This window comes from Abrus precatorius, unplaced genomic scaffold, assembly GCF_003935025.1.
Source record: "Abrus precatorius isolate BTA unplaced genomic scaffold, Abrus_2018 Scaffold9, whole genome shotgun sequence".
In the NCBI taxonomy this organism is placed as follows: domain Eukaryota; kingdom Viridiplantae; phylum Streptophyta; class Magnoliopsida; order Fabales; family Fabaceae; genus Abrus; species Abrus precatorius.
The window spans coordinates 16,324,877-16,337,212 of record NW_020874439.1 but is presented as its reverse complement, the minus strand read 5'-3'; the positions used below and the strand labels follow the sequence as shown (position 1 = coordinate 16,337,212).

The window sequence follows — 12,336 nt, the reverse complement described above, 5'->3', positions numbered from 1 at the left end:
TAAACACGCGGTATAACACCGTTAAAAGTAGTTGAAGCTCTATGCGTAATTCAATTTGCATGCATTATAACATTATCATGACTAGTTATATATTGACACATTACGATCTACTGTGACATATATACAATTTTATTTGTTCTAAATTAAAAGTTTTTCAATAAAATGACAATATTAGTTAGAGTGAAAGAAACTTTTTCATGAATCATAATTATACCATATCTACATCTACTAGTGGTAGCGAAAGCTACTTAATTAATTAGCAACAAAGATCACAACAATTGATAAAGCATTATATAAGTCACCTAACATTTTCATTCACATATCAGGTTCCTAGTTTGAGAAGAGGAAAGCATTCATCACTTCTAGGAGACATTCCAATGGACGAAAACAACAAAAGGATTGTTTCTTCTAAATTTATAGTTGCATGTTTGTTGTTGATCACTTGGAGCATTGTTGCTCCACAAGCTGAGGCACGAGCATTTTTTGTTTTTGGTGATTCGCTTGTGGACAATGGCAATAATAACTACTTAGCCACCACTGCTCGTGCCGATTCATATCCCTATGGCATTGATTCTCCAGCTCATAGAGCCTCTGGTCGTTTCTCCAATGGCCTCAACATTCCTGACCTTATCAGTTGGGTGCTCATGATCATCTATATATTATTTTTATTATAATCTTTTTTTTTTTTATGTCCGTGTATTTTATTAGAACCTCAAAGTAGTTATTTTTAGTAGCTTTCTTCTCCTTATTTTGTTTTGGGGTGTTTTAATTATGCATATCATCTGTTGTAAACCATATATAAACTGTGGCATGCATTTTCATGTAGGTGAAAAAATTGGGTCAGAACCCACATTACCATATTTGAGTCCAGAGCTTGATGGTGAAAGGCTGCTTGTTGGTGCCAACTTTGCTTCTGCTGGGATAGGAATTCTCAACGACACTGGAATTCAGTTTGTAAGTTTTTATTTTCGATTCATATATTTTATACCGATTTATTTTACATCTATTTCAAAATTATTTTTCTTTCATTTTCTAGTGTGTTGTTATACATTTCACTTCTATAGTAATCCTATAGACCTTTGGATTCAACCAGAGGATGAGAGACTTAATTAAGTCATTTGCATAAATGGGCTCATAAATTAAAATTTTAATATTTTATTTTAAAAAATCTTACTAACTAGTACTATTAAAGTTATAGTTAAGAAAATTAAAGTAATATATTTAAAAAAAATTATGTTGATAATATATTAAAGACACTAAAAAGTGCATTATCATACCTTTAAGGTATGTTTGGGAGAGAATATTTAGAGAGAAAGAAAAGGCAAGTCTTATTTTTATATTTTAAGTAAATATATTTAAAATTAATAATTTTTAAAAATAAAATATATAAATTAATATAATAATAAAAACTTAATATATTAATAATATATTTTTCATCTTAAATAATATATAATTCTTTTAATATAAAATTAAAAAATAAACTTTCTCCTCCCTTTCCCTCCAAAAATCCTCTCTCAAACGTACTTTTAACAGTACTTTTTTTTTAATTAATTCAAAACATTAGTTAGTCGCTACCATGTTTTTAAATCATAATTCACAATCTTAAACTGTTCCTGTAATATTATGGTTGGGAAGACTTATAAAACTACACACATTAACATGATTTATCATTGATATGTTGGCAATGCCATTTCTATCTTGCATAGTGAAAATCTCTCTTTCCCTTATGAAATAACTATTATCATATAGCGTATTAAAGTCTAGGGACATCCTGTTCATTTTGTTTTAGCGGAAATCTTTAATTTCTGTGTTTAATAAGAGAAAACAAGGTGACCATTAAACTGTAATGTATCTAACTAAAAACATTTGCAGATAAACATAATCCGAATTACCCAGCAATTGGCTTACTTCAAACAGTATCAGCAAAGGGTAAGTGCACTAATTGGAGAAGAGCAGACACAAAAACTAGTGAACCAAGCATTGGTCCTCATAACCTTAGGAGGCAATGATTTTGTCAACAACTATTACTTGGTTCCTTTCTCTGCCAGATCTCGCGAATATGCTCTTCCAGATTATGTTGTCTTCCTCATGTCCGAGTATCGCAAAATTCTTGCGGTACATTCTTATCCTTCTACTTTCAGATTACACATTTTGGATCACTGAATAGTTCTATTAACACACTATCTTTAATATATCATTTTGTATACAAACACTTCATTATTAATTAAAATTTACTGAGATTTATCAAATACTATGAGACTCATTTTTAATTTAACGAGTTCACTTTATAATACTAAGAATCTCTATAAATTTCAGTCAATATTAAAAAGCATTGCTTTTTAAAACATATATTATTATGTACCATTTTTCTTGAGTCATAATGGGCTGTTCCTATGACCTGACACATTGGTCATGAAACTATAAAAGGAGATATGTTAGGAATGGCTGAAAAAGATAAGGCAAAAAAGGAAAATTGTATATAATTAAGTATCAATTTAAGAAAACTGATGTTTGAGTAAGTTGTATGATCCATAATATTTTAATTAATTATCTTAAATTTGTATTTAATATTATTTTATTAACTGAAAAATTTAATATGTTTATTTAATATTTTTTGTTGAATAAATAGAAATTTTTAATGAGTAGAAGATTAGAAAAATAATATTATAGACTGTCTAGTATTTTTTAATTAACAAAAATTTGCAATTAATAAATGTTTCATTATAGAATCAGTATGTTGAAGAGGAATACCAGAAACAACTCCCTCAAAGGCTGATATATTTTTATACGGAAGAGGTTCCTAACATGTACCATTATAATTGGTCATGACAGTGATGTAGACTTTGTAAGACAGACATGTTTTGATAAAAGAAGAGAGTAACATATTTTCATATATTCTTTTTAATATTTTTATTTATTAGTTAATATTTATTAAAAATTATAGAAATACGAGTAATAACTATTACATGTAGATCGATTAGTTAATAATAAAAATATTTAAAACAAGATTATATTATTAATATTTCTGTCGGGTAAAATTCAATTGGTGGTTGAAGGCAGCGATCATTTTGCTGGTTAATATTAAAACCCACATAAATTCTATCACCCAAGGTGCAACCATAGTACAAATGAAGAATAAATGCACTTCCTCCTTCACACACTCTCTCTCTTTGTGCCTATAGTATGAGGATTTTAGGCACTAAGAAATTTTGGTGTATATTGAATGTAATAAATGAATGGACGCAGAATCTGTATGAATTGGGAGCACGAAGGGTTCTGGTGACTGGCACGGGACCGTTAGGTTGTGTACCAGCTGAATTGGCGTTGCATAGCAGAAACGGGGAATGTGCCACAGAGCTGCAACGAGCCGTTAACTTGTTCAATCCTCAACTTGTCCAACTACTGCACCAACTCAACTCTCAAATTGGTTCTGATGTCTTCATTTCCGCAAACGCCTTCACAATGCATTTGGATTTCGTTAGTAATCCACAAGCATATGGTATGTTAATTGTTAACCCTTTCTTTTTTCTGTTCTTATTCACTCCTATTTTCAATTATCTACATCTATCCTTTTTAAGCATTTCAAAGGAGTACATTTTTGTTTAAAAACAAGTATTTCTTCAGATTAAAGATATAAAAATACAATGAATAGCTTTTTTAATAAAATAAATATTATTATTAGTATTTAAATTAGCCTTTTAAAATTTTGAGAAAACTGTCAAAAAATAATTCTTAGAAAATGATACGGTCATTAAGTAAGTTTTCTAGAGATTTAAACTACTAACATAGTAATTTAAAAATTTAAATGGTTGCCATATTAGTTTTTTTTATGATTTTGTCACTAAATTAATCATTTAAAAAGTTATTTTTTACTAAATTAGTTTCTTAAAAATCTAAAATGTCATATTTAGATTGTTAAATTTGATTAAAGTAGTTATTGATGATAAATTAAGTCTTTAAACATTAAAATTTTATTATATTATTCTTTACGAAAGACTAAAGTGGTGTTGAAAAAATAATTTAGTGACAAAAAATTTGGTGGCTGTGATAACTTTTTAAATCTTTGAGTGATCAATTTCATTATAATAATTAATAATTTTCATTATATATATAACTTTAAATTAATGTCACATAATTTGAAATGGAGCAAGTAATTTGTGGCATAGATTAATTGAAAAGGTAGTATATCAATATGTATTTAAGAGTCTTATCAACAAAATACTTTAAAATACTAATTATGGTTGAAGAATAATGAACAAATATAAAATTTTCATTAAAAATTATGATAAAATATAATAATAATATTTTTAATCTTTTTTAACTAATATCTTGAAGAATTTATCAGCATTCTCTTATAATAATATGTTTTAATCGAAGGATTCATTTGTTGGTTTGAACATATTTTACTTTCTGGTCACCACTGACAGCATTTACCATACCCAATCCAAATAGACCGATTTGTAGAAATCAGCTTAAATGCTGTGGGACCATTCTCCGCGGTTAGTTGACGTCAATGACAACGTTGCCCTTCCCCTGCCCCATCTTAATAAATACACATTTAAGAAGCTAGGAGTCCAGCCTTACGTAAAAGGAAAAAATATTAAAGTATTTTTAGTGTTAATTTTTAATTAGTATGATTTAATTATTAAATGAGATTAATTTTTTAATTAGTATCATTTAATTATTTTTTATCTGTATTTGAAACCGAAAAGAGTAAGTTATTGTGCTGTGCTATAAACATTGCTATGAAAATTGGGAGCTGCTTTGATATTTTGTTTAGAAGTTGACAAGTTAGTGTCATTCTGGCTAGTAATTAAGGTCAAGCTGATATCCAACTGAAGTCCCAAACCGAAATGGTATGTTGAAACTCTTGGGCACAAAAAATTTATTCTTCTTAAAGAAATGATAGCAATATAATACTTTTTAGCACCCTCATTAAAGTGAAGCCCGTCCAAAATTTTAGTGGAACACACATGAATGTGCTAAGAATGAAAAGTGTTAAAAAAGAGCACTGTTGACATTGCTCTTCTTGTGATCATTGTAAAAGAAATTGACACTCGTATTACCCTTTTGAGGATATTTTGATTACAACTCACGTTTGTTGGTTCCATCCCCAAAACGCATAATCTTTTTATGGAAATGTCCAATTGGGAAGTATTTATTAGCCATTTTATTTCATATGCAGGGTTTGTTACGTCAAAAGTAGCATGCTGTGGTCAAGGAGCATACAATGGAATTGGACTCTGCACCCCTGCTTCCAACTTGTGCCCAAACAGAGATCTATACGCATTTTGGGACCCCTTTCACCCATCCGAGAAAGCAAATAGATTGATCGTGGATAAATTCATGACTGGATCCACCGAATACATGAACCCAATGAACCTTAGTACAATTATTGCTTTAGATTCTAGAACCTAATGCATCATTCCTATGAATCGTCATCTTTTCTTGTTTGTACACCTAATTTCTACAAGATATTGTATTATTCTAGACGTTTAAGCTTATGACGTTAATTAGGCATCATTTTTTCTCATCCCTGCTCAAACTGCTTACTTATTATACATATATAAAAAATTCCAGGAACTAATGTGTACGTTCAATATCGATCATGAATTAAGTGAAGAAAGCATCATTTACCATACCCTTTACACCTCATGACACCCACCCGACTACTATATGTTTCATCAACAACAACTCTGGATGTATGTGACGAAGACATAGATTGCATGATAAGTGCGTGTCAACAACCACATCATAAGAATGTAGTTGAGATATATGTAGATGTTGTGGTTGGTAAAACATCTTCTGTTGCGGCACGTTCGTTAGAAGTAAATTTATCACTCTCACTCAATCATGGGAGTGATGATGATGATGATTATGCAACAAAAGAAGGTAATATGAAGTTGATAATTTTAAATTTTTAAAATTAATGCTGTAAATATTACTAATAATATAAGTTTATAATGTACGATTTACATATGAAGATAATGAAGATATTTCATTAAATAATTTTTTTGATATTGAGACAGATGATTATTGTGATTCAATGATCAATATAGAGGATATTGGGGTTGCAAGTATTGGGAGTGGGGATGCTGATGTTGGGGTGGTGATGGTGCTGTTGGGGTGGAGATGAAGCACATTATCAAAACCAGATATGTATACAATCAAAGTACATAATAATGTACATAGGCGTATAGAAAAGCTGTGAAGAGTAAATATTAGAGATCAAAGGTGACATGGTCGTGTATTTTTAATGATGAGATGAAATCCTGGTGTGATGATTTAATGGTAAGGTGGATGAGTAAATATTAGAGACAAAAGGTGACATGGTCGTGTATTTTTAATGATGAGATGAAATCCTGGTGTGGTGATATAATGGTAAGGTGTATGAGAGATCGGTGACGTGACAAACTGTTAGTCACGTTAAAAAAAATTAGTTAAACATTAAAATGAAAAAAAAAATTCTGATGTAGTTTTTTGAAATATACCTTATTTGGAGGTAGTTAAAAGGTATTTAAACCATAAAATTTTATTAACAAATATTTAAAAGGTATTAGTTAAAAAATTATTATATTTTATAATTATTGAATGTACTTTAAAATGTGATTTTTTTATTTGATTTTTCAAGTTTAAGATGTAAAAATATTTATTTATAATAATTTCAATATTATTTTAATATTTATAATTTTTTTATTTTTCATTTATTATTTACATAAAAATTATAAATAAAACATAAAAAATATTTTTTATTAATTTTTGCAGTTGTATTATTATCTTTTATTTTTAAAATAATTATATATATATTTTGTTATTACATGAATTTTGTGTTGGAGAAAATAATATTTAAATTAATTTAATTTAAATTGATGTCAATGACATTATTCTGACCATGTACTCACCATGCTAACCACGTGCTCTTTGGAATTCCAGAATTTACTTCTCACCTAACTTAGCTGAAAGAGGACGGGAGTGAGACCCATTGCATAAATAAGAAAATATAATCTAATTTTGTAAAATAAAATTTAAATAATGTCTGGACAAAAAATAAAGTAAATTGGATGTTTTGTTTTTTAAAAATCTAAATTTTTAAATGTAATTTAATTTTGAAAGTGACTAGTATCTAGATTTTCTGACCACCCAGCTGTATATTTATTTCCCTACCCTATATATTTCCAATCAATCAGAATCCAAAATAAGCATGATTTCTAGTTGACCTTTTACCGTAGCTAAAAGGTGTGTCGGTAACTTTCCCCTTGGAAGACCCAAGTTGAAACAAAGCATTGGTTGGTAACATTGGAATCATAGCCTGAATGAGCAAAGAAATGGAGAACTCAACTGAACCTCACATAGTGGCTTTACCCATGCAAGCAGAAGGCCACATCAAACCAATGCTCAATTTAACCAAATTTCTTTCCCATAGAGGCCACAAAATCACCTTTGTCAACTCACATTACAACCACAATCGCTTCACTCAACACACACACCTACCATCTCTCCCCAATTTCCACTTTGCGTCCATCACTGATGGCTTACCCGTTGACCATCATCCTCCAAACGATTTTACAACGATGATCACTCCTACATGCAGGTCTTTGGTTGCTAAAGACTTTCGAGAATTCTTCTCGAAGCTTCTAGAGAAAAAATCCGAGTGGAATCCACCTTCTTGTATCATAGCCGATGGGATGATGACAACCATTGCTTTGGATGTTGCTCAAGAGTTTCAGATTCCTCTCATCACTTTCCGAACCTACAGTGCTACTGCCACATGGGCCACAATATACATCTGCCAAATTATTCAGGAGGGTGTCATGGATCTGCAGCGTCAAGGTTAGTAAACAAATTTTAAGTTTCAAAGCCTAATTTTATTAATTAATTAAGTTAATTTCATATATATTTATTTATATATGTGAATTCATTTTTCTCTAGTTTAGCAACGAAGTTGTTAATTAAGGAATTTTGGCAGGGAAAAACTCTGTTTTAATTACATATATTTTAATTTAACAACTTTTTGAATAAAAATATAAAATAGTAAATTAGTATAAGTTTAATGATAACAAAACATCATGTTTTCATATTTTATTTTGGATATTCCATTTCACACGTCTAAAAACTTGTTTGTTACTCATTAGACTGAGGTATGCGGAATTTATAAGGTGTGCGTAAAGCTGTCAAATTGGTTCTAAACATAAACTTTTTCACATAACAGATAGCTCTAATTTATCAAAAAAATGTGGGTAAGAGTTAGAAGTGGATTATCTCACACTTGTTAAAGATTAATTAATGAATATTATTTTATTTTTTTAATATAAGTCAAATGTACTTGTTTATTATTTTTATTAATTATTTTATTTAAAATTAATAAAAATTATATTTTAAATATAAAAATATTTTAAGAAAAATAAAAAATTATATCAATTTAAAATCAACCAAAATTGAAATTTACAAAAATTTATTAATTTTTACAAAGCTCGTTAGTTATTTTTGTGCATCAATTAATTTTACAATATTAAATATTATATCTTTAATTTTCACGGTGACAATGTTGCATTTATTTTTTAAAAAACATTAAATTTTAGTTAAATAAATAATTTTGAGTATTTTGATAATATACGACTTAATAAATTTAACTAATATTATTTTTTATAATCAATTTGATATCTCTACTGTGACTTTAAAAATATTTATTAAACATGTGATCTTATAATAATTTTATAAAAAAATAAAATTATTTTTATATAATAATTAATAAATGTTATTTACTTTTTTTAAGTAAAAGACACATACTTATTTATTATTTTTATTAAATTATTTTATTTAAAATAATATTTTATATATAAAAAATGTCTTTAAAAAATAAATTTTATTATTATTCTGTCAAATTAAAGTATTTCACTTTAAAAATAAATTCTATCAAATTATAATAAATTAAATTTTAAATTTATAAATATTCATTAATTTTTGTTAAGTTTATAAATTATTTTTTCTGTATTTATTAATTTTATAATATTAAGTATTATTTGTTTATAATTTTTATATGATAGTATTGTATTTACTTTTTTAACACATTAAATTTTATATAAATAAATTAATTTAAATATTTTAATAATTTGATAACAAATAACTTAATAAATTTAGTCAATGTTATTTTTTATTGTTAGTTTTGTGTCTCTGTTGAAATTTTAAAAATATTTATTAAACATGTGATGTTTTTAAGATAATTTTATAAATAAATAAATAAATAAAATATAATAATATTAAAATATAAAATTTTTTATGACTAATACTGAAATAAAATTATAAAATAATATGTTAAAAAATTATTTATAAAATTATCTAAATAAAATTTATTACTATAATTTAATAATTATTAATAATATAAATAAAAATTAGATAAAAATGTAACTTAATTTGATAAATTATATTTTATTTTATATTATTTAATAGTAATAATTCATTTTAAATATTTAATATTATATAAATTTAATTATTTTTATCTATTTTTAAATAATTTTATTTATTTATAAATTTATAGTAAAAAATATTATTAAAATAAATATTTTTAGTAGAATATAATAATTTTTAAAAAATAATTAGTTTATGAGTTAGTTCTAACTCACTTAATTTTATGGATTTTTTTTATTACATGAACTTTTTATATGGTAGACTTTTTTTTTCATAGACTTTTTATCTTTAGCCCACATAAGTTAAAGGCTAAATTAAGTTAGAACTGACTCATTTAATACCTCAAAGTGTGCAAACAAAATTATTTTGAAAAGAAAAAAACCTTTTTTTTTTCTAACTAACAAGTTTTATTTATTTCTATTATCTATTCATATAATACTTTAATAGATTAAAATAATACTGGTCTTCCCCAAAAGTCTTTTGCTTCTGTTTGCTCTGTTTTGTTTTTTCTCCTTCTCGATTTTCCAGGTCCGGCAATTTTGTGGTAATCAAGTGATAATATGTCAAATTTTAAAGCATTTCGGTGCTTCATCTAAGGGCTGCACGGCAATTCCAACGTTGTTGTTACCGTAATAATATACCAGAAACTCTATTAAATTGCTTTTTAATTTAATTTTTCTATGTGTGCACCTGAGCTTTCTCAGTTCGAATAATGAAATATGGTGGTTATTTTTGTATATGCTTTCTTCAATTATTGACAATTACCTTTGTTAGCATATTATCCTTGTTATGTATAGCAGTTTCACAATTTCATGGGCTTAAAATGCAGAAGATGTAGATAAGTTGCTCGCAAGCATCCCAGTGATAGAGAATTTATTGAGAGACCGTGATCTTCCATATATTTTCAAATTTAACCCTGGACACTTTGTCCTTGATTTCTACGTGAAAGAAACCATAGCCATGACTCAAGCCTCAGCACTGATACTCAATACCTTTGACCACCTAGAAGCCAATGCTATAACTAAGCTAAAAACTATATTTCCCAAAGTTTACACTATTGGTCCTCTCCACACTCTCCTCAAGACCCATGTCACAAGTAACATTTCATCATCCCTTGATGGTCATTTGAGAAAAGAAAATAGAAATTGCATTACTTGGCTTGATCATCAAAATGAAAAATCAGTTTTGTATATTAGTTTTGGCACTGTAGTGAAGTTGTCACGTGAACAACTAATGGAGTTTTGGCATGGTTTGGTGAATAGTTTTAAGCCTTTCCTGTGGGTTATTAGAAAAGACTTGATCAATGGAGGAGGAGGTTGTTTGGGTGACAATGTGCCTGTGGAGCTTGAGTTGGCGACAAAAGATAGGGGCCTCATTGTGGATTGGGCCCCTCAAGAGGATGTTCTGTCCCACCCTGCTGTGGGTGGGTTTTTGACCCACAATGGTTGGAACTCTACGTTGGAATGCATTGTTGAAGGGGTGCCTATGCTTTGCTCGCCTGTCTTAAATGATCAACCGATCAATTGTAGGAGTGTGACTGAGCAATGGAAGATTGGGCTTGACATGAATGGGACTTATGATAGGTTGAATGTGGAGAAGATGGTGAGGGATTTGATAGAAAATAAGATAGAAGGGTTAAGAAGCTCCGCGGATGCGATTGCGGAAATGGCTGCTAATAGTGTTAAGGAAACCGGTTCCTCTTATCATAATATTGAGAATTTGATGAAGGATGTAGCGTCAATGAAGGTGAGGAGCTAGTATTATGAGTAAAACACATTCTCCAGAATAACAATGCTGAAATGTATTTCATTTTTCAATCTAAAGATCGCTAAGTAATATGTTTGTAATTTTAAAACTTCAATTTGTTTCTTTTTATTTTATCATTCTCAACATAATATGTTATCTTTTTGGTTCGTTTATTGCCTAAAAGTTTTCCATTTTAAAATCATTGTTAGTTTGCTTTATTAAGTGATCACATCACAAATGGAATATTACATCACCAATGTCATGTATCAATACTTGCCGCATCACCATTTTTACTACAATTAAAATGACAATTCTAGATGCATTGGTCATCGATAGTGACTAAAATCATAGTAATATTATATTATCGACTGCAAGTTGACGGTTAAAATTTGTTAAAGATTTGCTTGTGTTTAACTATAACCGCCAAAAGTTTAGAATATATATGCTAAACTTTTATAAATTTGCTACTTTCTTTCTGGTCTTTCATAATATATATTATTCAATTATCATACAAATAAATATTAATATAATGTTACATCATAAATATAATATAAAATAATTATTTATTTTAATGTAATAATTAAAATTTATGCTGAATTATAATTTTTTTTATTAAATTAATCATTAAAATATTTTATTATATATTTCTTTACATGTATTATAAAACTAATATTTATGCAAGTGAAGATAATCTTTTAAATATTTTTTATATAGTTATTGTAATTTTATATAATAAAGTTAACTTTATTATTGGTTTAAAAATTAAAAATTAAATAATTTATATTTACTTGTCTGTATATATATATATATACTATTCATAATTTCTCTTAAACTTTATTTTCACTTAAAGCTTCCCTGGTTATAACTTTCATATTTGATAGGATTTTAAAATTTTTCGTCCCAATTCATTCTTAAAATATTTCACTGTGAAACAATTAGGATATCTCACCTTTTAGGTCTTGAAGGAAACGTCACCTTCCCAAAACAATATACAAATAAGAATACATCACTATAATGCCTAGAGGAATATCTCACCCTCGCAAAATAAGATGATTAAGGATACGTCATTTTAAGCTCTAGTGGTATACTGACCCTCTCAAAAAAAGACAAATAAAGAAAAACGTTAAAAATAGAAATGATACAACTTGTAATTTTAATAATTTCAAAATATCGTAGCAAATAAGC

At 27.6% G+C, this 12,336-nt stretch overlaps 2 protein-coding genes across 2 annotated transcripts; both read left to right on the top strand.

Annotated features, from left to right (window-relative positions):
* The first annotated feature begins 377 nt into the window (after positions 1 to 377).
* LOC113850150 (GDSL esterase/lipase At5g33370-like) lies at positions 378 to 5,514 on the top strand. Its single transcript, XM_027480537.1, has 5 exons — positions 378 to 633; positions 827 to 954; positions 1,873 to 2,115; positions 3,247 to 3,499; positions 5,186 to 5,514. The coding sequence occupies exons 1-5, from the start codon at positions 378 to 380 to the stop codon at positions 5,416 to 5,418; spliced, it is 1,113 nt and encodes a 370-aa protein (XP_027336338.1). The 3' UTR covers positions 5,419 to 5,514.
* Positions 5,515 to 7,314: 1,800 nt separating this feature from the next.
* Positions 7,315 to 11,320, top strand: LOC113851347 (7-deoxyloganetic acid glucosyltransferase-like). The gene is made up of 2 exons (XM_027481810.1): positions 7,315 to 7,830; positions 10,235 to 11,320. Exons 1-2 carry the CDS (start codon positions 7,326 to 7,328, stop codon positions 11,161 to 11,163), a joined length of 1,434 nt encoding a protein of 477 aa, XP_027337611.1. The 5' UTR covers positions 7,315 to 7,325; the 3' UTR covers positions 11,164 to 11,320.
* The last annotated feature ends 1,016 nt before the right edge of the window (positions 11,321 to 12,336 follow it).

Excerpts from the sequence above, each read along its gene's own strand:
- LOC113851347 (XM_027481810.1), top strand. The coding sequence starts at position 7,326 with ATGGAGAACTCAACTGAACCTCACATAGTGGCTTTACCCATGCAAGCA. Across the intron at positions 7,831-10,234 it reads CATGGATCTGCAGCGTCAAG|AAGATGTAGATAAGTTGCTC; the intron begins GTTAGTAAACAA and ends CTTAAAATGCAG.
- LOC113850150 (XM_027480537.1), top strand. The coding sequence starts at position 378 with ATGGACGAAAACAACAAAAGGATTGTTTCTTCTAAATTTATAGTTGCA. Across the intron at positions 634-826 it reads CAACATTCCTGACCTTATCA|GTGAAAAAATTGGGTCAGAA; the intron begins GTTGGGTGCTCA and ends ATTTTCATGTAG. Across the intron at positions 955-1,872 it reads ACGACACTGGAATTCAGTTT|ATAAACATAATCCGAATTAC; the intron begins GTAAGTTTTTAT and ends AAACATTTGCAG.